The sequence below is a fragment of the Sylvia atricapilla genome, chromosome 4 (assembly GCF_009819655.1).
Source record: "Sylvia atricapilla isolate bSylAtr1 chromosome 4, bSylAtr1.pri, whole genome shotgun sequence".
NCBI lineage: Eukaryota > Metazoa > Chordata > Aves > Passeriformes > Sylviidae > Sylvia > Sylvia atricapilla.
The window spans coordinates 45,105,033-45,131,045 of record NC_089143.1 but is presented as its reverse complement, the minus strand read 5'-3'; the positions used below and the strand labels follow the sequence as shown (position 1 = coordinate 45,131,045).

Genomic DNA, 26,013 nt, shown 5'->3' with positions numbered 1-26,013 from the left:
TTCACCTTTCTACTTCAAGTTTTATTCAAATAAATGTCAGCTATAATCCCAACATCCCACTTGACAGATTAAGAGCCCTGCTTCCAGAGTCCTTGAAAAGCAAAAGCAGTCATTGAGGCAAATCAGGTCAACAAAGAACATCCTAAGAGAAAAAGGAACTGTGGAGAGCTAAGAGAAACCAAAGATGAATTCCAACCTCCTGCATAAGCTAACCATTTCTTCCCAGTGAAGTTTGAGGGGAAAAAAGTCCTAGTGGAAGCCAAGTTAGAGACTGAATGTGAAATTAGCTGTGTAGCTATCAGAAGGCACTATTTGCCAGTCAACCAAAATCTAACAATTGAGAACCAACATGAACAAAGATCTTAAAAGTTTATGAGAACCTGTCCTGGTTCTACCATTTTCCCAAAACAGAAAAGCATCTGAAAAAAACATTAATTGAAAGGATTTAAATCCTAGCAGCAGCTCTCATCCCACCATTCGGTGAGGCAAGCACAAGATGGGGAAAAAAAACAACCACCAAACCCCAGAACAACTGTCACATTCCACGAGCACATTCCTCCTTTTCCAGAGGTGAATTTCAGTGCCTACCAGCTTTCAACAGTAAACAGATGGTGTCTTAGTCACCCACCCTATGGAACAAACAGAGTGATATTTTGATGTGATTAAGACCTGAAACTCTTTCAATTAAAGAAGCCTCAAAATGTAAAATAACTTTTGCATATTTTGCATAAACTTGAACCTTATGTCAATTTTGTTATCTCATCATTAGTCCACAACATAGCTACCAAATGTTTAAGAGATACAAGTAACATAAGAAATCTTAGTAATCACAAGTTGTTCAGTCCATGAAAATGTGGTTAAAGCTACAGGTCAGCCAGACGACATGAGTATTCTCAAAAAATTCTGTTTATGAAGTAAAATGAGGAAGCTAAGAATATACTAAGTTCGAGCAGACCTAGAGCTCTACTAACAACTGACTACCTAGCAACTGACTACATGTATCATGAGTCTTGTAAACTTTCCGCAGCAACTAGATCATGTTATTAAGACAAATGGTAACATTGCTGTCCATTCTTAAAGTCCAGCCCTATATCCACTTTTTTTCCTGCAGCCTTAGAATTGCTCACCACCATGGCCTATTGATACAGAGCAGTGCAAGTCTTAGTATATTTAACATTAGGGCTTTGACAAGAAAATATCCTACAGTGCAAAAATCTCAGTGTGTCAGCTGAGATATCATCAATGTTATAGGCCTCACGCTAGGGACTGATGCACATTACATCAGTCTGAGTGGGTTCTTTTCCTGGGTCACCCATGTCCTGTGCCATCCTTGTACCACTCCAAACAAAAATATAAAAACAAATTGTTCTTCTTGCACCCCTCATCATACACATTCAGTACCTAATACTATATTAGGTCAAGAGTACTGTGCCCAACCAAGGCACTGCTCAGTATTGCTTCCTTGGACAAGACACCAGCAAAATACAAAGACTACACACAGTAGCATGAATAGCAGGATTCATATCAGACACCTCAACCTTGCTGCTGCATGGTGCATTTGTATAAACACAATGAAACAATTACAGGAGACTGTGCTTATCAATCACAAGTAATAGCTGCACAAATAGCTGAAGTGAAGACCACCCAGAACAAGAGGCAAGGGCTCAGTATTTTCAGTAGGCTTCAGCACCCACAGTTTATTCTGCACTTGCCCTACATGCTTCACAGAGAAAACAAATCATTAAAAAAAGATACCTTCCTTTATTCACTATATGACAAAGATTGATTTGCCTACACACTTTTAAAAGCAAGACCTTTATATCCTGTAGTAATAGTTTAATCAATGTTTTCCATTAGTCTAAGAAAACATCTGAGACCTCTGATGGAATTTGCTCCGCTCATTTATGCCTTTAACATCTACTCATATATCTACACATTGTTTTTAAACCACATATGAACTGCATTAAGGACCACATGGCTCTGCTGAGAAGCAAAAAGTGCATATTGCTACAGTAATCAGAAGTGTTGTCCCATAACATTAATTATTTCTGCAAGATATTTAGAAAGCCACTCTAAACTCATACTGGACACTAAAAGCAGTTTCAGTGTCTGCAAGAAGACCATCTGTTCCATTACTCTGTTCTGAATGATATGCAACTTCTGCCCCACCCTCTCAATTTGCAAACAGCTAACACCAGTACTTTTGAAGACCTTAACTTCCCAGGAAGACCCTACAGCAAATTTTCCAACCAGTGTTTGCGTACTACCTCCTTCACTCCAAGAAATCAGATTCTGATTTGATGAACACTTGTAAATAAAAATCAGAAAATAAATTACTCTTTTCTTTGTCCTCCACAGATCCTCCTGTGCTAAGCAAGCAAAGAAGAAAAGAAGTTATTTTCTTGACGCTTGAATTTTGAAAAAGAAACAGGACTTGGAAAAAGTCTAAAACCTAGATAGGCCATAACATATTAACTGTCTATACAATTCAAACCTAACAGAAAGAAAGACAGCTTTCAAATTCTGCATTGCATTAAATCCCATTGCAAGGCACCTGATTTGTACAAAGCATCATCCTCTCTGCTACAAAGTTTACTGTTGATTTTGTTTCTGAAGAGGATTTAACCTGAGGATTAATCCAGCTCAATACTTGGTCCTCGTAAAAAAAATGCTGTGGTTCAGCACTTCCACCTTACATCAATGATCCACTCATTTTAAGGTTCCTTACACTCCAAGACCGTTCTTTGTTGGGTGCATATGTGTGACTGATACTGCTCAGAGAGATTTCTTCCAAAAGTGTCTATCACAGCTACACATGCACAGGTACCAGCATACAGTAACTCCAGGAGACTACACTCCACAGAAGACTCATCTTCACACAGATGTCACACACTGAAGAGGTATCCTTCTGATACAGAAATTGATCCATTTCCCTCTTGTGTTTCTGCCCAAATCCACCAGGGAGCACTGCAGATGTATATGCCATGGCAGAATGCCCCAAAGCATCTTCTGTTGTCCCTTTTGACAAAAGCCCTGTTGTCTCACACTCCAGTCCATTGTTACTATGACAACAGTATTACAATGCCTCTCAATTATCAATGTATTCTTTCAGTCGTGGGTTCCTCCACCCCCAACAGAGAAGGCATAGAGAAGGCAGCCTTATTTTCTCAGGTCTCTTTCAATAGGGTAAGTCTGAACTACAGACTACTGAACTACACTGCAGATGCAAAAAAAGGGAGATTCAGATGCAAAATCAGTGAGATTTCATTTCTGTGATGAATATTAACAATTAGAAGCTAACATAGCTTAAACAAGCAGTTAGAGGACATGACACTATTTAAAACCAGGAACAAGTACCTAATTAAGACAACAAAAGTATTCTTCCACTCAAGCTAAAATATGAAATTTCCATCCCGTGTCTGCTATCATGCAAGGTTCCCTTAAGAAAGATCCCATGAAGAAACAGGATGAGAAGCGAAGCATATTAGGTGTTTGAGTCACTGGATATGCACCTATATAAAACCACTTTGCTACTCAAAGACGCAGGGTTCCAAACACATGCTGTAACTTACAGAGCAGAAACAGACAAAAATAACTCCAAACCCTCATAGTCTGATGAGCCTGCTTCCACAACAACTGATCTGGCTTTGATCAGTATCTGAATAATAAATACTATTAAGAAGGGCTAGGATTTTTATTTTGCATACTGGGACACATAAGAGATAGATGCTGTAAACAAGGACTGCTTGTGGTTAAGCTTATCAAATCACAAAGTATCTTTCCTCTCATATCAATATTAACTGCAGTTAACAGACAGGGAAAGCTCCACACTGTAGGGATTAATTCACGTCCTCCTAATGGAGCAAAACTCACAATTCTGGTACACAAGAACAGTCTAAGGCTCTTTAAATTTTTCTGCAACTTAAAAAAGTTCAAGTCACTATCTTCCCACACTGTGAACAGTCAGTAACAGTAGTACTCTAGTAGCTCAAAAGTCAAAGCAGGAAGGAGTAACAATATTAAGAATCTTCTGATATTAACACCAACAGTTACAACACTTTACACAAAGCTTTTGAAAGTACTTACTTGAGACTATTTTCCAATGATTTTACAAACCTCTGAGCATCAGCTATCCAGGATGCCTCTCTGCATCTGAGATTCCTTCCAGAACACCAGTTCTCCAAGAGAGTATTCAGGAATTCAGTACATCTCTCCCACAAACAACATGTATAACCAGATTCCAATGGACCTCAATTACCAACATCCCCTTTAATTCCTATTAAGAAGCTACTAGTCTTCTTACAGGCCTCTGTCTATCCAGAGGATAAATCTAAGTCAGTATAATTATTTTTCAGTTAAGATACCAAATCTTCTCCCTGTCACTCCATCTCCACAAAGAACTGGCTATTATACAATTTTGCTCCTTGACAGCACTTCTTATGATTTTTTATTATTATTACTATTTTTAGGTAGTAAAATCAGACACTGCTTTAACTTTTACAGTAATACAGTTCCTCTGCTTGGAAACACTGAACATTCTAAAATCTCTTAGGACAAAATTACCATAAACTGGAATAATTTCACTTTTTGCTGTACACACCTTCTTTGCAAGGTGACCAAACAAACAAATAGTTCAAAGATTTTAGTAGTTCAATGATTTTATAATTTCTACAGTTCCTTTAAGGTTTACTGTGTGCTGTTTCAACCCATAAACTACCTTTCATCGATTTTTTTTTTTTTTTTAATCCTCAGGGAAGGTTTATCTGCCCTGCAGAAAGGGGTCACATAATATTCCCTCTACATCTTTCAGTCAAATCATGCGTACTAGCAGAAGATAATAACTAATGAATTCTTCTCCTTCCTCAGTTGTGAGGAAGCACAGCAGGGTGAGGAATGTTTTGACATGCTTACAAAGGGGCATTTAAATAATAGTGATCCCTATATTAAGGGCATGACCTATACATCAGAAAAGCTGTCAGGTTAGAAAAGTTTGAGATTGCTTGCTTGTTGTATCTTTCAAGTGCAAAAAGGGTAAAGAAAAAAAATCAAGTTACATGGAAGTTCTCTGGTCAAAAAGAGACAAATGCACCTTGACAGTACCATTAGAGGTCACTTCATAGCACTGGAACAGTAAATTCATCATGCCACAGGATCTTTGCAGTAGATTTTACAGCTAGCCTGAGGAAGCCAGTAAAAATACTAGTCTCAAGTAATGTTAAGTAATTCTGGATGGATCCTTTTAGCACTGCATGGGCTAAAAGTGATTTTTAAAATCTTTTACAGCTTTGTACATTGATGAAGGGAGCTTTTCAGTAGACAAAATTTTTTATTTCCCTAAAATTACTACAGTACTATGTATGTTCAGATCCATAAATCATGGCATCACCACAGAAGATGCTTGTGTTTGTATATTTTGAAGGATGCCCTCTAAAAACTAAGCAGGTGTATGATGCCTGAGATAATACTTAGCTTAGCAGTCCTATAGATATCAACACATAACTGGAAATCCACACTGAAAAAGAACAAAAATTTCTGCAAGAACAACTACAGCTTCTGCAGAAACAAACATACTGGAGGGCAAAACAAACCTGGACAAACTGCACAAGCACAGCTTCTGTAATGTTATTTTTAACCTAGGGGTTTTTTAAACAAACAAGCAAACAAACAAAAACCACCCAAACCAAGAAAAAAACCCCAATTGTGCTACGCAAAGTTTTAAATGAGCTGTTAGCATACAGGAACTACCTTCAACTACTCCCATGCAGTATTCAGCAACCAGAAAACCAAACCATACTTGTGCTAAAGGTACTGTGGATGTTCTTTTTTACACAGAAGAACTGTGTATAGTGCTACAAGCCTGCTTACTGGTTCCAAGGAACTCTAAAACTGCTCTAGAAAGCAGAAGAGCCTCAGGATTTGATCAGTAAGTACTACATGCTGAACATTTACATATACATGGATCATACCCTAGAGTCTAGCATCAACATTTAGAATCACAGATCTAATCTGTGCACAGAATACAGAATGAAGTTCTGTGTAATACAAGCCATAAATTTAATCTTGTACTTCGCTTCACCAAGTCCACAACTTCTTGATGAATTAAGAGTGAACTTTAAAGGTACCATCAGTCCTTTGATTATAGAAATTAGATCTAAATAATCTTAAATTACTACCAGCATCGTACATCAAAAGGGATGCATCACATCATCTGCCTCTGGAACTGATCCAACTCCTCCAGAGCATCAAAGTCTTTAGACAAACCACCCAAAGCAACACTACCCATGCTGTCTTGCCCTGACAAATCCTAAAACCTCTGTCACGAACCATCTTCCATCTTATCTATAAACACAAAAGTGAGCTGTTGCACCCTTTCCTGCTCTAATGTAATATTGCAAAAAATGAAAAAGACAAATCTTTTCTGAAGCAAAAGATCAATTTTCTCTTCAGCCTCTTACTGTCAAACTTTCTTCAATTTAATTTGGATTTTCAGTCAGCAGTTCCCAAAACCATGTAACAGACCAAAGTAAGTACTTCCTTTAAGTCCCATTCTAGACTCCAGTCACAGACTGGAATTAAACTTACTTTTCCGTTCAACAGTGTCAGAGTGGACTGTTACTGGAGCCTACCACATGAGTGAATCTCTTCCCACATACTGCTGCATAATCAACTACATTCAATTTCTATAGAATATTCTCCATGTTTTACCTTGTATACAGAGATAAAACGGATCCATCACATCGCTTGCAAAAAGAAGAAACAGACTGAAAAATTATATCCTGGTGTTTCCTCCAATTTTCTTTCACTCAATTTCTGGTGTTTATTTTTAAGTAATTACTTCAATATTGCAATAAAGCTAATGCAAGATTTCATTCTGTAAGTTTTGTAGCTTTCTCTGAAGGAATTCTATGTAATAAAACTTTCAGAAAAAAGACAGTATCTGAAAGTCTGGTAATTGTGTCTTGTCATCTGGATAACACATAGAACATATAGTTCATAATCTTAACCAAAGTGCCTAGAAGTCAGGCTTTCCTTTACACGTTTGATTTAAAAGAAATGCTGAGCAAGCAACTTTGTTCAAGTTAGTAGATGTTAAAAGAGTGTAAGTTCAAGAAACTGCTCTGAGTGTAAAAAAAAATAAAAATAGAAGCTCCTATTTAGAAACAAAGTACTACTAAGTACAGAAAAAAAACCACAAAAGTTCAAGACATCCTGACTGAAAACCTCTTTGTATGTTCTCAACAAATTTTAAACAGTTGAAGGTTCAGTTTTATTTGAAATTGCTTTGGCTCCAGGCTACAAAACACATACTGAAGATAGATCACTACTGAACAATGGTGTGCTGTAAATTGTACTGGAAAGCTCCAAAGGACAGAGTTATTTCTCCATACTGTGTGGAATGAAAGGTTTACCATCTTCCTAAGCACTACTACAACATATAAAGCAGCCAAAAAAATAAGGAGTTTATCTAGTAAAGCTAATTTTCTTGACAGAAACCAAGAAAGACAAACCTACATATTCAGATTTTAAATACTGTAATTTAACAAACAGGAAGACTTCATTCAACCTCTCCAGGATAGTTTTTCTGACCTAAGTTCCATAATCCTTGTATTACAGACCAAGAAAAAGTTAAATGACTATCACTTTACCTACCTGCCAGATTAAAAGTAGTTGTCTTTCAAAACAAGCAGTATCTTTCATCCCAAGTTCAGCATATAAACAATTACAGCTTCACAAAACATAACCAGGTAAAATTGCAACCTAACAAGTGACAGACACTTACCAATACACACATCTATTTTCCCCTTGATAGCAGCCTCATGCAAAGGAGTGTAGTTCCAGTTGTCCCTAGCGTTTGGGTCTGCCCCCTGACACAGCAGCAGACTGACCACTTCCGCATGACCAAAGGAGCAGGCATTGTGCAGGGGGATCAGTCCTCCGTCATCACGAGCATGAACATTGGCTCCTGTCTGCAGCAAGTGCTCTACAACATCCTTTCTTCCAAAACCTGCAAGAAAACATATTGCTGTTCATTTGTCGCAAAACAACATGATTTAGTAGCTAAAACTGTTCACTCTCGGTTCAGTGTATATTATTCATGTCCCTCATCTACTGCTTGGTTCATTTCACCATAAAGTCAGACTCTGTTCACCTGCTCAAACAACAGCTGGACAATTCATTTACAGTCATGACAGAGCTGAACCTTGTTGTATCATAGCCTGCCTGGCTGCCACTCTATCTCATTAAGAAGTTCTACAAAGGCTGACCACGCTGAATGATGAGAGAGTGATGCAAGGGAAGTAACAGGAGCATCAGTTGTACCCTCTTTTACATACGCCCATTAGGGGTTCCACTCCCTTCACTTAGCCAAAAGCTTTCACGTGGTAATAGTTTACAGACAACCTAATTATTAATAGTCACAAAAAACACTTAATTCTTTGCCAATTTTCAGAAAGTTTGGGAAAAAAACAACTGACTTCCCTGCAGAACGGGAAGAATGCTTTCCCTGGTGAGTACAATACATCAAGTAGTCAGTTTGATCAGCTGAACTGTTTCACTCACTGCCCAATTAATGACACTTTATCACAACATAGCAAGAACTCCTCCAAGCGCCAATTCCAATCACCGCAAAACGGCTATGTGCACAGTTTGACTTACGACACGGAAGACTTATCATTCTCATTCGGTGTTTTTCTTCCTCCTTTCACCTCCTTGATTTAAGGCCAAGACTCCAAAAGGAGTTAAATTTTACAGAAGTGTATAAATGCTGGTTAAGCACACCTGTAGGCATCACTGGGACCTTAAGCAAAGCTGGAAAGATGCTCTTATTAAATCTAATCCCATTTGTTAGAGCACTAAACACAATTAAGATGGGAATACAAGCCCTTGAGGTGGAGGAGCACTCTTAGACACACAACCTTCTCAGGTTTCATGCTATAAGCAAAGGGTGAAAGAAGTCCAAGCTAAGTCATTGTGTGTCACTGCTTTACTACAGCACGCACTGGGATCAGACCTTTTCCCTAAGACTTTCCCAAGTATTTCTCCCACTTCACTAGACAGAAAACAATTAAACTGAGTGATTTAACCAAATAAACTGAAAAGTCTTCAAGATGGGAAAAAATGCACCTGGCTCAACATTACTGAAGGTCTAAGATTTTGCATTTATATTCTCTTGTAAATTCCTTCCAAAAAAATTAAATGGGAAGGAGACATATTGCACAAAACATTAGAAGATAATTCAAGAGAACAAATTACTAGTCACAAAGAAAGCAAGCTGAAACTTTCTAGTAGTAATAAGCTTGTGACACTAACAGAGTTCATGTACCACAGCTGCTACCAAAATCTTAAAAGGAAAAATTTCAAAGTCAAGGCCAGTAATTTATCGATTCATCTTTTTTTACATGAAAAAGTATGCATTTTGCAGGCTCTGAGGCTCCAAGACTGCCAGGATGTCTCTTAACTGACTATACAATTTGCAATCTTCATTGCATCCATATGAATCCAGCTGAAAATTATTAACCCCATTTTAAGCTGCACAAGGCAGAATTAAATAGTGACTTGGCTTTACAAACACCTGTGTGAGGTCAGACATCTCGGCTATGACAAGCACACAGGGGACACCTGCAACACGTTGAGTCAGAGTAGTTTAAGAATCATGTCTCAAGCAAAGCTTTCCCCAGCAATGTAATCTAGTTTGCTGTACATCGCAGCACAGGTGGAGTGGTCAATATGGGTACCTCTGCACAGAGTGGAAGTGTGTCTTAAGTTACCAACCGCTTCTTGCCATTTCCTGGCTCTCCCTCAAGGAGCACTCAGTAGCTACTTAGATCAGCTCTGCCTCCGCAGTTGCTCAGCTCACTCATATACATCAAAGCAGCTCGCATTTTGATGATTAACAGCTTGCTGGCTGACAAACCGATTTGATCAGCTCTCTTAAACTGACCACTGACTGCTTCCCTACCCACGTGAGATCTCTGTGCCTTCAGGATTAAAGCTGTTTACTCCAGAAATTTTCTAGAGCATAGTTATTTATGCTGGCGCTAACTAAGTGATTAGACTTCCAACAGTTATTACTTGTGATATCAAAGGCATGCTTAGAACAAAACTGCTCTCCCCAACAGCTTTTTGCCATTACAACACACATGAGCAGAAAGACAAGCTGTATCACTGATGCTTTAACAAGTCACCCTAAATCAGGTTTCTCCAAGCCTGAGCTTTAGTGAGACCAAGAACACTCCACTTTGTGATACCAGTTCCGTAACTTCCAAAAGCCAGTCCTGGAACCTTCTACCTCTTCTTGGTACAGAAGTGGGCCTTAAGCCATAGTTCAGCAATTATTATTAGTACTGTCTATATTCCTGTGTAAAACACTAGAAAGAGAACACCTGCAAAGCTAAAAGAATGTGTTGCACAAGAACATGAGGGGCTAACTTCACAATCAAAAAAAGGTTTAACTTCCCATTAAATGGGAATGGAACTGGACGAGCTTATGACTATGGCTATATGAAGAAACTGAGTAGGAGACTCAGCTCATTTCTACCAGGTCCATCCACCTAGGCACTTCTGAAAGAGGTACTATTATTAATGATTACTAGCAAGGATGAGGTCTAAAAGCATATGAACCAACGTGTCAGCATGAAATACATATATATATATATATATATACACACATATATATATCCTTTTGTAGGGCTCAGCCTTGTTCCAGAAGGGAAGAAGCAAGTATGTTACCAAGCTGGCTCCAGGAAAAAGCTGGGATTTCAGACACAGGAGTCCTCCCCATCCAGGTGTATTAACGGCAAAGAAGTCACAGAAATGGTAGAAAAGTCACAGAAAATCAACCTTGGTATGTGAGTGCTCTGCATGGAGGATGATGACACACACACCACGAATGCATCCCTGTCAACTTGCTTCAAACACAATGAACCAGTACAGGCACTTCGACTCACAAACCACACGATGCACAGGATGTATCTTAGGCTGACAGTAAAGTCACACCATATCCCATACAAATTATACCTAAAATGTGACACCTCATCACATACACTAAAATCATCCAACTATTAAAAAAAGCGAGTAACATTCCCGACAGGAAAAAAGTATACCTCTCACATACACACCGAATAACCAACTCATTTGGTTTTGATGGCAAAAAAGGTATTTTATCAACTATGTGTCAATAACACCATCAAATGCAGAACTGTTGGGCCAGTTTACAAGAACAGAAACACTGGCATAACAAGTATTTTCAGCTACTGAGGGGCATACAGTACAGTAAAGATGTTCTCATTTTGTGGAATAAACAATGACAGGTTGAGATCCTTCTCAAGGAAAACAGATAACACAGATCAAAGGAATGCAGTAGAAAGACAAGGGAGTGAAACAGTTTGTCTCATTCAACCCAGTTCGAAGAAGAGAATCATTAAACAGAAGACAGAATATTCCAGTGAAGAGGGTGCAAAGTACAAGAGAAAACAAGTTACTTCTAACGCAAGTTCAGCCTAATTATTTAATGAACTCCTTAGCACAGGATGACCCTCTAATAACATTTAAAAACTGAGTTTTGTTCAAACAACTGCTGAGCTATGAACTGCAACAAGAGTACTCAGAAGTATCATATGAAGAGGGTAAGTGTATAACTCTTCTCTAGGGACCTGCTTTTGGCCACTAGTATGGATAAAAAGTCAAGCCAAATACAGCTTTGTCCATGTTTACAACAGTTGCTATTAAATATTTTTTTAGCAAGCTAGTTTTTATTGAAATAAACTGAATGTAAAAGCTATGCATACATTAATATCTCCTCTTAATTTCTCTTTTTTGTACACATTTTAAAGTCACTCAATCACTTTCAAGTCTTTAGAACCTGCTTTTTGGGCGCTGCTGGACAATATCCAAAGCTTGCATTGGTACCAGAGACCCAAATACCCTGCAATCCACACAGAAGTTGAGACAGTACTGAGTTTTCCCCTTCCCATGCAAGGAGGATGAAAGGAAAATTATGCTTTGCTCAACCTCTTCCTGCTTGCAAGAGAGGCTTCTATAACCATGCATCACCTCAGTATTAATTTCTCCCTTTTTAATAGCTAACCAAAGCAGGTCAGATTTATTCAGCACACGACTTGACACTTCAACATAGAGCTGAAGAACCAATTCCCCTTTATTCAGTTCAATTGGCAGTTCAGATATCCCAAACAAAGAAAATGTGGATAAAACTGCTGCTCCAATTTGATGCGGCCATGCACAATTTATCTGGAAGTGAATAATGCACAGGTGACTCCAACTTCTAGAAACAGATTCAGACCCATCCTCAGCTTTCAAAATAACTGGTAACAGATTTCAGCTCTTATCTTACCTCCAGATTACATATTTGCCAAGGATTCTGAGTGCTCTCAGAAGTCCCTCTTTTTATAGTCCTGCCACGAGAAGGGACATAAAGATGACTTTTAAATTAAAAACCTTACAAAGCTTAAGGAAACCCAAGCTTTTTACAAGGAACTAAAACTGGGGGAAGTTATCCTTCCCCATTACAGTAAAAGAACTTAACTGCCTGGCACTGCTGCTAAGATAGACATCTGAAAAAACAGACTGAGTTTGGGAGAAGTCAAGTACCCTGTGGGAGCAGGAAAGGAAAAAAAACCTAAAATCCAGTCCCAAAAACGGGAAATGAAGAAGAAATTAGGAGAACAATTTCTTTTTCACAAGTCACAACTCAGAAGTGAAACTCTATTCATCTAAGAGTTTAGCTTCAAGAAGTTTGAAAAAAAACAGTTCAAAACACAACATCCTGCGCTCTCATCCACCCATTCACCTATTGAAGGCCATACAATTCACACCTAGGTATGGCTCATAAACATTTATTATCCAAAACACAGCTTCCTATACACAGCCGGTTAGTGTGCCCATAAGCAAACAAGTTTTATTTCACCTTTGGCCTGCAAAGGAGATGAAATCAACACGCTGCATCACTGGCAGGTATACACTGCTTAAGATAGCTGCATTCAACAACATGCTTGCTTATAGGCCTTCCCAAAATGCAGCATCCCAAGATCTTTGTAATAAGAAATCTGCCTAATGCTCTTACATGCCTAATCCACTGGCACCAAACATACAACAATTTGAGATAAAATAGGTAAGGTATCTAAGGGAAGTCTTTAAATCTAGAAAAACAGATACGGGAATTTGTTAGTTTTACTGCAACAAGAACTTCATCTGCTATTTTCCTCATGCTACAATGAATCACCTTCCACTGCTACTACACTAACATCTTAATGACATTATCAACTTTCAAAGCCTTACTCCCTCAAGCAAATTTTGTCCATTTCTTCTCTAATCAGAGCAGACATTACCCACTGCAGCTTCAGCACTACAGTTTGTACAGGCACTGAAGTTACAACCTGAGATCTCAGAGTTTTAGGGGAAGCAGCAAGATCTAACTTCAAGTCTGAATCCAAAATTAGCAGAGCAGATTCAAGCCTTCCAAAACATTAAGAACTTCATAAGCACCCCAGCACTTGCTACCAGCAATATGTTCCAGGGTTCATCTCCAATCCCCAGAGGTTTGCTGTGTTTTGAACTCCACTTGGGTAAGCCTCATTTCAGCAGTAGAGCTCAGGGACCAGAGAAGAAAGAAAAGGAAACACCTCAGGACCAAAAGTGCCCTTAGGGGCATTGTCAAATGCCTCTCGTACTTCGAAAATGAAAACAAACCCATACAGTCTCAGGGTGTGCTAGCCAACTGACAAACTGCAGAGCACTATTCAGTGTGCCAGGCAACACTGCACCATAAAATGTTCATTTTGCTACCGATTTCAACTGTGATTTAGAGACATACACCAGCATTTAAAGCCCGACCACTCAACAGACATTTCAATTATCTTAATTTACATGTACCAGTGCACCACAAAGCTCAAACAAGATCTGTGTGCTTCACTACATAAGGTCTAGTTCCAAAAAACTGTGCCACGCCTCAGAGAGCTCTCAGACTGACCACAGACCTAGCAATTGCACAAGCCCTGAGTTAGGAGTAATGATTTAAAAGACTTTCTTCATTTTACTTTTATAATAAATTTTGTGTGCCTTGGACCCCCAGGGAATACACCCTGTTAAGAAATATTCTTTTTATGAACTACAGTAATCTATTACAGCTCTATTTGCCAAAAGTTAATATTTACTTCCAGTTAGTCTACATTGTCGGCTCTTACCACATAATTGCTTTTATAACATTAGTTCTGATCACAGTGACATAGTTTCTCTGCACAAAGAGGTGTATTCTTTCCCGGACACATCTGTAACTTCTACAGTTCAGCTGTTCCACTTGACCCCCTTCCCCAGCCTACTCAGACCACAAGAGACGCAAACATCAACCAGTAACCACGCCAAAATAAAAGAAGTTACAAAGTACAAGGTATCAAAACTGATTCCCATGAAGTGCATGTGCATCACAGCAATCCCTGAGCTGTTACAATACACGTGAAACCCTTACTTCAAGTCAACTCTGTTCTGAATTCCAGTTTCTTGCTTTCTAAGTCCACTGCACAAGTCTGCAGCAGCCCATGGATCCCAAACACAGAGATCACTGTCCATACTTTTAGATCTTACAGTCTCTACGCTTTCAGGACCTCTTCTTCCACTCGTCTCACCCAGAGGAAGAACAGCCATCTCCCAACAGCCTTTAAGTGAAACGCCCCCGGGGAAGAGTGTGCTCACACTCCTCCTCCCAGCTTAGGCTTTGCCCACTCCCGAATCACCGAGGGCTGCAGGTCCCCTGCCCGAAGCTACTCCAGGGGAGCCCTGCTTGTCCCGCTCGCTGTCACTGCCCCGGCCGGGCACGGGAGGCCCCGGTACCCACCGGCGGCGAAGTGGAGCGGCGTGGACTTGCGCCCCGCCATGTCCTTGGCGTTCACGTTGCCCGTGTCCACCAGGCGCTTCACGCGCGTCACGTCCCCATTCCTGCAGGCCTCCAGCAGCTCGCGGAACGCCCCGCTCGCCGCGCCCGGGCCCGCCGCGTCGGGACTCTCCGCCGCCGGGCTCGACGCCGCCGACGACGACGCGGACGAGGAGGACGAGGACGAGGAAGAGCCGCTGGAGCTGCTGCCCGAGCCCGGCGGCGGGGCCGGCGCGGCGGCGCCCGAACCCTCCGCACACTCCGCGGCCGGGGGCCGGTCCGCGTCGGGGGGCGCCTCGCCCTCGGGGCCGGCCAGGCTGTGGCGCTGCGCGGCCGGTGCCAGGCTGGGGCTGCGCGGCGGCGAGGCGGAGGCGGGCGGCGGGGAGGCCGGGCCGGGCGGCGGGTGGTGGTGGTGATGGTGGTGCTGGGAGCGACGCGGCGGCACCGCCGCCATCTTCGCGCCGCTCCGCCCCTCCCGGCCCCGTCACTGCGGCAACGGCGCCGCCCCGCCCGCGCTTCCGCCCGCCCGCCAACCGCGAGCGCCGCGCACGGACGTGACGCCCGCGCGGGGGCCCGCGGGGCGCGGCCGCACCGGCATCGGCACCGCCCCGGGCGGGGCGCGCCTGCCCCCTGCCGGCCGCGGCGGGCGGGGCGGGGGGTGGGCGGGGCCAGGGGCGGGGCCGAGCCCGCGTGGAGCGGGCGGGGCCGGGGGCGGGGCCGGGGTGGGCGGAGCCAGGGGCGGGGCCGGGGCCCGCGTGGAGCGGGCGGAGCCGGGGACGGGGGAGGAGCCAGGGGCGGGGCCGGGAGCGGGCCGGGGTGGGCGGAGCCAGGGGCGGGGCGGGGGCCGGGGTGGGCGGAGCCAGGGGCGGGGCCGGCGCTTCCCGGGAACTGCGTCTCTTCCGCGGCTGCCGGTGCCGGGAGAAGGGCGGGTGGCAACTCCTGAGGCGTGACTTCGGAGGGGAAGGCGAAGGGCAGTGTTCCTCTGCCGAGCCCGCTGTACGGGCGTGGCAGTCGTCTTCCGCCACCACGGCACGGACACGAGAATCTGGGCAGCTGCTTCTTCACAGCCGCCGTTCGTGTCAAAACTCCAGAAGGACTTTGCAAGCTAATTGCAGCACCCCCATGTCACATCTAAGCTTTGCGAGAAATTTAAGAGGTGTCGGTATGAACTTGTTCAGCTCACAGCCCGCATTCCACAGTTTATGTTTCACCATCCAGGTACTTTGGTGGCATCAGTGACAAACAAATCCCATTCCTTTACCGGTCACACCAGAGGTGGGTGGGTTACCCGGCCCCCATGGTAGCCAGCGCTTGAGCCTGATGCTCACCTCTCTTCCCCTGCAGGCGATCCAGCCGGCAGCGTGGCTCCGTAGAACCACAGAATCATAGAATGTTATGGGCTTGGAATGGACCTTGAAGATCATCTAGTCCTGACATCCCCTGCCAGGGAACACCACCTTCTAGACCAGGCTCTTCAAGCCTTTATCCAACCTGGCTTTGAACACTGCTTCTTTCCAGTATAGCTCCTTTCCTAAAGCCAGGAAATGATGGAGTGAGACCAGGAGAGAAAGCTGATGGAGAAACTTAAATGGAGCCTGGGAGCTCTTTAAAAGTTCATCAGCTAAGCTGAAAGGCCTCTTCTTCACTAATTCCAGGGAGGAAAGCAGCACTGGCGTAGAGCCCATTGGCCAGAGCCAAGCCGTCACTAAAAAGCCACATGGAGCAAACGGCAGAAAGAGGCCAAGTGGGGAACATTCCATGTGCTCAGAAACAACACCGTGTGGAGAGGTGAAATGGGCAGCTAGGCGCAGCCAGGCAGAAGTGGCTGCCAGGCCTAAAAGGTAAGAAAGAGAAATCTAAGGATATCAGGGACCAAAACGTGCTCTTAATGCTCTCTGTAGAATTAACAGATCTGAACAACGTGGGCAGAAGCAGAAGCATTTAAATAAGGATTTTTGGTTGGATTTGTAAAGCAGAAGAAAGCTGAGACCACAGTTCTCCTGGCTTTCTGATATCTAGAGAGGATTTAAATACCAATTCCAGTTTAAGTCAGAAATAGCTGTTACTAAGAGATTACTTAATTTTAATCTGTAAGAAAAGGGAGATTCCATTGACAGGAATAATATCAACAGCAACAATTTCTGGAAAACTTGCAGTACACCTGGTGAGGCATGAGGTGAGAGAATGAGGAGAGTGATGAGGAATTCCTGTTGCAAGGAGTGAATATGGCTAAGGACAGCCAGCCTCATCCTAGGAAATACATCTGCCTTAGCTGTTTGGTAACAAAGGGCATTAGGTTTGCATAGCACCATGTGATGTGCTGAAGAAGTACTGACCAGGTCTAGTGCTGGCAGCACAGAAAATCAGAAAATAGGAATTCAGAAGAAATTAGGATCTGGTCTAGTGCTAGTAAGTACCTTTCTGCTGGTGATGAGAAAGGAGGCATGAAATCCCCATGACTAGTGGAGAAGTAAATGAAGATCCATTTGAATGTGCCCAGCTCATTTCTTGTTCATGCCATGACTTAGATGGCATGGGCTTTGGCTAGGCACTGAGGGAACACAGCAAGACCTCCCTGGCACCTGCATCTGGACAGCTGCTGTTTCACAGTTACCTTTCATTTCAAAATTCCAAAAGGACTTTGCAAGGTAATTGCAACATCCCCCTTTTTCAGATCTAAGCTTTTGTAAGATATTTAAGGGGCAGAGCATCAGTGTGCACATGTTCAGCTCACCACTGGCTTCCCACAGTTTGTGTCACCCTCCAGTTGCTTTTCTGGCATCAGTGGCAAAAAAATCTTATTCCTTTGCTCTCTCTGTATTTCCCATAAACCAAGGCTATAAATAGCATCACTTTAGGAAACGTATTGGTATGCAAACACTTGTTCTACTTCCTGACAGAATTTTAAAAATACAAGTAATATTTTTCAAAAACTGGGCATCCAAGTTGGCCTCAAAATTTAATTGTTTGTTGTAGGATTGAGTAAGGAATGCTATACTCTGGATCTGCCTTCATAAGAAGGCCAGAGAGGTATTGGTGGATGAAAAACTGGACATGAGTCAGCAATGTGCACTCACAGCCTAGAAAGCCAGTTGAAAAGCAAATGAAGCATGGCCAGCAGGTCAAAGGAGCATGGCCCTCTAATCCTCCCCTGTGAGACCCCACCTGGAGAGCTATATCCAGCTCTGGGGTCCTCTAGACCTGTTGAAGCAGGTGCAGACAAGGGCTACAAAGATGACCAGAGGGCTGAAACACTTCTCCTATTAAGACAGACTGAGGGAGCTGGTTTGTTCAGCCTGGAGATGAGAAGCCTACAGGGAGGCCTCATTGTATCCTTCCAGTACTTAAAGCAGGCTTATAAGTAGAAGGGGATGAGGACTTTTACACAGGCAGGTAGTGACAGAACAAGGAGGAACTGTTTTAAACTTAAAGAGGACAAATACAGATTAGATGTTAGAAAGAAATTCTTTACCATGAGGATGGTAAGGCACTGAAACAGGTTGCCCGAAGGAATTATGGATGCCCTGCTTCCAGAATTGTTCAAGGCCAAGTGAGATCAGGCTTTGAGCAACCTGCTCTAGTTGAAGATGTCTCTGCCCAAAGCAAGGGCATTGCATTTGACCATCTTTAAAGGTTCCTTCCAACACAAACCTTCCTATGATTCTATGAAAGGAATTCCTGTGCCTAGGAAGAAACAAGAAAAGCAATTAGGATTTGCAGTATGAGACCTACCTATGGGGAAGTGGGGCCTGGCTGTGGGTTACACAGGGGCTAAAGCAAAGCAGTTCTGGAGATGTGCCTCCTCTTCAGACTTCCACATTTTGGTGGGGGTCCCTATCCTATTGCATTCCCAAATTTCTCCTCAGTCTTCCTGCCCCACATGTACAGCCCCACTGCTCCCCTACAGAGGGTTGAGGCAAACAGCAGTGCTGCTCACCCCAGCCCTTCTCTTTCTCCTGCCCAAAGCATGTCCAGGATCTCTTCAAGTGCTACCATCACCATTTGCATATGGCTTGATAAGCCTTCATAGCACTCCTGCAGAAATGGTGGGCAAAACAGTGTAGAGAATGCAGTTCTGGGCAAAATATCATCCTCATAGGATTTCTACTTAAGGTTGAAGAGAAACATGTGGAGGATCTTTGAAAGCAGTCAGTCAACCATTGGTTGCTTCCCAGCCAGCCACCGAGCCCTTGGAAACAGGACTTCTTGAATCGGTTCCAAAGCAGGCCCCTGGGGTTTTTAACAACTGGACTGTGTGTCTGGTGGTGCAGAGGGCACACAGCCTCCCAAGGCCCTGCCAGCCTTACTCACTACTGGTGCCAGAGCCTGTCAGCTTTGCACTGGCCCATAGCACACCCTGCATCTGCGTGCCACAGCAGCTTGGTGCTTCTGTTGAGCTGATTTAAGTTCATGTCCTGTCACAAGCAGCTGGTTACATTTGTACCCCTTGTCGTGCAAGGACCAGAGTCAGGGTCTAAAATACTGTTGATTACTCAGTGCCTTTGCCTGACCCAAGAGAAAGGTGCTTTACATAGAAATCTTATTAATGATGCAGGTGCAGGGCTCAGTAAAGTGGAAGCACTTCAGATTTCATCTGAATAATTAAATTCCATCAATAGGACTTTGCAGGACTAGTATTTAAAATTAATAACTGCAAATGCAATTCTGACATATAATGGAACCCACTGAGATGGGATTTTTTATTTTTTAATAAAATGCTTTATAGCTTTCCTGGCAATTTTACAGCCACCTGGCTGCAAGTTCCAGCTGGTCCTGAGCAGCAAGAGAGAGGTTTGGTGTGGTTTCTTAATATTGTTAACCTCCAAAAATTAGGAAATTACTCCAAAACCAGCATCCAGCATGCTGATGCTCATGTTTAATGGACCTCTAGTAAGCTCATGAGTAAACTGAGAGGAAATGAGTAAGTCATGTTTGGAAAAACATGTCTGTCTCCTCTGCCTAAGAAGATGGGAAGATAAGAGATCATCTAGGTCTGTATCAAAAGCCACATTTCCTGAGAAATAAAATCTTCCTTCTCATGCAGGCATAGTGGGATAAAGTGTAAGATTCGTAGGAAAGCACTAGAACTTTCCTCTTTGGACAACCTTGAAGCAGCACTGGAGATGTCTTTGTGTCAGCATGCTGTTCATCATGTTTCTTCTGCCTTAGCTTCATTCATCACCTACAGGAGCTTAATCAAAGCTTGAATAGTGCTGCATGATTCTCCCTCCTCTCTTCACTACGATGGGGAGGCATTCAGCTCCTGCTGCTTTGCATATTTTGATAGGAAGGTTGACAGTCAAAACTTTCCCTGATTAGTGAAAAAACTTACCCTGTCTGTCCTTGCATGCTGCCAGAAAGATATGTTTAATACAGGCTGTGGCCCTAATAGCAGGCAGATGGAGATAAGCACTTCTCTCCTTGGTGTTTTTCAGCTGGCTGAGCCAAGTAGCTGCTTGGAGCATCCCCACTGGAGGAGCTCCTTCAGTTTTCCCATGGAAAACAAGAGAATTATGCAGTGGCAGCCTTTAGAGTTACACTTGCTGCAGGTCATACAGCAACTGGAAGCCTGCCCTAGCCTCAGAGAGGATCTGCAGTGCCCACAGGAATCATTGGGTGGGTGGCCCTCAGTAATGATTATGCTTTTGCTGTCTTTACGTGGACAAGGCATTGGAAAGAAGAAAATTTGCTGCAAATTTGAAGCCAGAGTCAATTTTCCCTGCAGAGATCTTTTGTTTCTAAAAACACCGTCTTGATTTAAAAATGTGATTTTGATAGCAACAAGTTGGGTTGTTTTGCATGCAGAGGGCTGGAAATGAAACTATCAACCTGGTTTCATTTCAACAAGAGCTATTGGGCAAGAGGGTGGGAGAAGAGAAGGACTCTTTCCCCGGTAGGAATTGAATGTGCCACTTTAGAAATGGGGAAGGAGAATGCTCCTTTTGGAGCACAGAGAAGGGCTGTTTACCATATGACCTTCAGAAAAGCAGACACAAAAACCAGGTTAGCCCAAATAAAAGATGTTCTGACCCACTGCAGGGATGCTCTGAAAATAAATGAGTTCAAGCTTGGAAACTAGTTCTACATGGGCACAATTTGGAGTATTTCTGTTTCCCAGAGCCAGGATCTGGAAGAATATTATCCCCAGGTTTAAGCCCTCTCAGCAGAGCCTCATGGATCACGAGTATCCCTGAATACCTGTTCTCCAGCAGAAGTCGAGCAGTGGCGCTAGAGCCAAAACATGAGTCCAGCCTCCTGGATTGCCTCTGCTGGCTTTGAGCAGGTCCTGAATTCTTACTTGGAGATGAGTTTTACTTCATACAGCCAACTTGCTCTCAGCGTGGACTTTCCTCCCTGTCCTTTGTGTCCTTTGTCTGGTTTTATCAGCCAACACAGGCAGATTTTCCCTACTCAGGGTGATGTCATCCTCAGGCATTTAGCAGAAACCTGGTAAAGGTTTGCTAGACCTCAGAGGGCCTGAAAAATTATTTTACCCCTGCTTATCTGCTAATGATGGGAGAGAAACTGAATCTGAGTCTTTGCAATCTTGCAGTTTTAGTAATTTGTAAATTTAATAATTTAGTGCAGAATCTATGGCTCCACACGAAATTGGTTCTCCTTCTCTCCAGGCACAGTTAGATGCACAGGGCCACCCAAAAGGAAAGGTGTCATTCTTGTGAGGGCTTTCCACAATAAGGAAGACAATAAAGGCTGTGAAGCTGGTTGCCCCGTGGACTACTTTTCATTTCAAATCCTTTATTTTTTCTTTTGTCTGAAGTAATAGCTTATAGCACGCTTTAATGGTAGCTGTTACAACAAGGTGAAAGGTTGTTTCCACGGTGAAAGGAAGGCCCCGAGGCATGCTGGAGTGTCCAGTGAACAAAGACAATGACGTTTTAAAATCTGTGAACCTTTGGCCACGGTGCATCGCTGACATTTGCAAGGGTAAGCTCACACATCTCGGGAAAGCTGAGGGCCCACAGCCTCCGTCAGCCCGATTCGCGGCTCCGCTGTAAAGGGGCTCTATTCCCCCTCGGTTGCAGAGGTGGAAATTTCCACGCCTATTTATCCGACCCCCTGGAGCAAAGCTTGACTGAAGAACCTGAAGAAGGCAGTATTTAGGGTCTGGCCAGATGGATGCATCACAGGAAACAAAGCACGGCAGGAAGGTGGCAGAGTTGCTCCGATTAACCAGAGGGCTGCAGGCTTTCGCACTCAACACGGAAGAACATTGACTGAATGGGAAGAAAGGTTAACCTCGGTTTCTTGCAGGGCTGGATGAAAAATCAGCCCTTGCCTCGAGAAAAAATGACACGGGGCAACACAACAGCTTTTGCCGTAACTCCGCGGTGAGTCGGGCTGCTCGCAAAGCTCTCAGCGAGCCCAGGCGCAGGCGAGACCCGGGGCGGCGGCTGTCACACACCGGGGTCCCGGCGAAGCGCCGGCACCGCCACCGCCGCTGCCCCATCGCCTGCAGGGCCAGGCGGGCTCACCCCACCGGGGCACCCGGAGAGCCGCTCCCTCGAGCGTTGCCGGGGGTGGGAGTCCCAGGCCAGCACACAGACCCTTCCGGCCCGGGGAGAAGGGGCCGGTGCCCGGCAGGCAGGGGCGGGACGTGCCCCCAGAGGCAGGGCCGGTTCTCCCCGGCGCGGGGGCGGTGCGGCGCTGCCGGGGCCGGGCCGTGACCGCGTCCCGCCCCCGGCGGGGCGGTGGCAGCGGCGGCGGCGGTACGTGCGCGGGGCGGCGCGGCGGCGGTGCCGGCGCGGAGCCGTGGGGAGCCCCGAGCCCGTCGCGGCGGCGGCGAAGCGCAGCGGGGCCGCGCCCATGGCGAGCAGCGGCGGCGGAGGCAGGTAGGGTCGGGCGGGGCGGGGGCCCGCTCCCCCGGCCATGGCTCAGACGGAGCCCCCGAAGGCGGTGCGGCTGTGGCGCGAGGCCGCCCTGCGCGCACAGAAGCTGCGGGGCGGCCCCGGCGAGCCCGAGCCGGAGCCCGAGCCGGACGCGGGGCCGCCTGGGGGGCCGCCGCCGCCCCCCGGGGCCGCCGCTCCTTGCCGCCCGTCCCTGGCGGCGGCGGCGCTGGGGGAGCTGGAGGCGCTGAACCTGAGCGGGCGGGGGCTGGAGGAGCTGCCCGAGGAGGTGGGCGCCGCCCTGAGCGGGCTGCGGGTGCTCAGCCTGCGGCGCAACCGGCTGAGCCGCCTGCCCGCCGCCGCCCTGCGCCACCTGGGCCGCCTGGCCGAGCTCGACCTCAGCCACAACCGGCTGCGGGGCCTGGGGGACGGCGGGGCGCTGGCGGGGCTGCGGGGCCTGCGCAAGCTCAGCCTCAGCCACAACGAACTGGGCGCCGAGGGCCCGGGGCTGCCCCCCCGCATCGCCGAGCTGGGCTGCCTCGAGGAGCTCGACCTCAGCTTCAACCGCCTGCGCCGCCTGCCCGAGGGCCTGGGCCGTCTGCGGCACCTCCGCACCCTCGACGTGGACCACAACCAGCTGCCCTCCTTCCCTGCCCCGCTGCTGGAGCTGGCCGCCCTGGAGGAGCTCGACTGTTCCGGCAACCGCCACCTCGGGGCCCTGCCCGAGGGCATCGCTGCTCTCCGCCGCCTCAAGATCCTTTGGCTCAGCGGCACCGGGCTGGCATCCCTGCCCGAGGGTCTCTGCCAGCTGAGTGCCCTCGAGAGCCTCATGCTGGACGGCAACCGGCTGCAGGCGCTGCCCGCTGGCTTCGGCAGACTACAGCGGCTCAAGATGCTGAACCTCTCATCCAACCTGCTGGGTGAGTTCCCCTCTGCCATCTTGGCGCTGCCCAGTCTGGAGGAGCTCTACCTGAGCCGCAACCAGCTCACCGTGCTGCCCCCTCACCTCTGTCAGCTCCACCAGCTCCGCACTCTCTGGCTAGACAACAACCGCATCCGCTACCTGCCTGACTCCATCGTGCTCCTCCACAGCCTAGAGGAGTTGGTCCTGCAAGGCAACCAAATTGCCATCCTGCCTGAGGGCTTTGGGCAGCTTTCCCGTGTCACCTTGTGGAAAATCAAAGACAATCCCCTCATCCAGCCCCCCTATGAGGTGTGCATGAAAGGCATCCCCTACATCGCAGCTTACCAGCAGGAGCTGGCCCACTCCCAGCCTGCCCTCAAGCCCCGCCTCAAACTAGTCCTCATGGGTCTAAAGGATGCAGGAAAGACCCTGCTGAGACGGTGCCTCGTGGAGGAAAATGAGCAGAGAGAGGACATGGGAAGCCTGGAGGCAGGGAACAGCCAGCACAGAGGGTTTCCTGGGCAACAGCAGGACACTGGGAGGGTGACAGTTGGATGTTGCCCCTTTCTGGAGCCTCAAGACAATTCCTCAACTCGGTTACCTGTCATGCAGCAGGTGGAACATCTCCCTGGTGAGCAACAGGATATCCCTTCTTGTGTGCCCTCTCACCGAGCGAAAGGGGACACAACATCCCCTGCACTGTCACTGCCACCCAGTGCCCCACGAGTACCACTGGGACTAGGACTATCAGGAGGCAGTAAGGGCATCGAGGTGATGGACTGGACAGCAGATGCAGAGAGGGGCCTGACATTCATTGTGTATGAGCTCGCAGGGGACCCGAGCTATGATGTGATCCAGTCTTTCTTCCTCTCCCCTGGAGCTTTGTACGTGCTGGTGGTGAATTTGAGTGCCTATGTCCCTCAGCACTTCTACCCCTCTGTGGGCTATTTCTTACACTGGCTCAGTTCCAAGGTGCCCCATGCTGTAGTGTGCATGGTGGGAACCCACGCCGACCTCTGTGCAGAGCGGGAGTTGGAAGAGAAGTGCCTGGACATCCATCACCAGATTGCTCAGCAGGAGAAGAGGGATGCTGAGGGGCTCCAGAGCTTAGTCCAGCAGGTGGATGAGGCTCTGGGACAGGACTTTGACCTGCGCTGCTCCAGCCCGCATGCTGCCTTTTACGGGGTCTCGGACAAGAACCTGCGGCGAAAGAAAGCCCAGTTTCAGTATCTGCTCAACCACCGCCCACAGATCCTCTCTCCAGTGCTGCCTTTCAGCTGCCAGGACCGTTGCCAGGTGCGTCGCCTGCGGGACAAGCTCCTCTCGGTGGCTGAGCACCGGGATATCTTCCCAAACCTGCACCGGGTGTTGCCCAAATCCTGGCAAGTGCTGGAGGAGTTGCACTTCCAGCCTCAAGCTCAGCAGTTGTGGCTTAGCTGGTGGGACTCTGCCCGGCTGGGCTTGCAGGCAGGCCTGACGGAGGATCGGCTCCAGAGTGCCCTGTCCTACCTGCACGAGAGTGGAAAGCTGCTCTACTTCGAGGAGCATCTCACCCTGCGGGAGTATGTGTTCCACAACCTGCCACGGCTCATAGACATCCTCAATGTCTTTTGCCAGCGGGATGCCACTGTGCTGCTCCAGAAACTGCTCAGCGACACCCAGGTTGACGAACTGAGGAGCACTCAGCTCCATCATTACGTGGAGGGCTTCTTGCTGCATGGCCTCCTTCCTGCCCATGTTATCCGTCTCCTTCTTAAGCCCCACATCCAGAGTCGGGAGGATCTGCAGCTCATTCTGGAGCTGCTGGAGAAGATGGGGCTATGTTACTGTGTCAACAAACCCAAATGCAAACCCTTAAATGGGGCGGCTGCTTGGTACAAGTTTCCCTGCTACGTGAAAAACGAGGTGCCCCATGCAGAGGCGTGGATCAACGGCACCAATCTGAGCGGACAGTCCTTTGTGGTTGAGCAGCTGCAGATTGAATATAGCTTTCCATTCATTTTCCCACCTGGCTTGTTTGCACGCTACAGTGTCCAGATTAACAGCCACGTGGTTCAGCGATCAGATGGCAAATACCAGATTTATGCCTACCGGGGAAAGGTGCCTGTGGTGGTGAGTTACCGGCCTGCCAGGGGAGCTCTGCAGCCAGACACTCTGTCTATCGCTAGTCATGCGTCCCTACCAAATATCTGGACAGCTTGGCAAGCTATCACGCCTTTAGTGGAAGAACTGAATGTCCTGCTCCAGGAATGGCCGGGCCTGTACTACACTGTGCATGTCCTCTGTTCAAAGTGCCTTAAAAGAGGGTCACCCAACCCACACACTTTTCCAGGTAAGGCACAGCCCAGCTTGCCTTTCATCTCTTCTGGAGCTTTGCCCCTTCT

The 26,013-nt window shown here is 46.2% G+C and overlaps 2 protein-coding genes and 1 long non-coding RNA gene across 3 annotated transcripts in view; 2 read left to right on the top strand and 1 right to left on the bottom strand.

Moving 5' to 3' along the window:
* TNKS (tankyrase) overlaps positions 1–15,357 on the bottom strand; it is a 126,508-nt gene extending 111,151 nt beyond the window's left edge. The window contains 2 exon segments of the mRNA XM_066317746.1: positions 7,781–8,005; positions 14,846–15,357. Of these exon segments, the coding sequence (XP_066173843.1) occupies positions 7,781–8,005; positions 14,846–15,335 (715 nt within the window). The 5' untranslated portion in view covers positions 15,336–15,357.
* The window catches only part of LOC136360476 (uncharacterized), a 254,845-nt gene that overhangs the window by 174,808 nt on the left and 54,024 nt on the right, over positions 1–26,013 (top strand). The gene's annotated exons all lie outside the window — the stretch shown is intronic.
* MFHAS1 (multifunctional ROCO family signaling regulator 1) overlaps positions 22,769–26,013 on the top strand; it is a 34,607-nt gene continuing 31,362 nt past the window's right edge. Inside the window, exon 1 of the mRNA XM_066317737.1 lies at positions 22,769–25,961. Within this exon, the coding sequence (XP_066173834.1) occupies positions 22,769–25,961 (3,193 nt within the window). The remainder of the gene's footprint in view (positions 25,962–26,013) is intronic.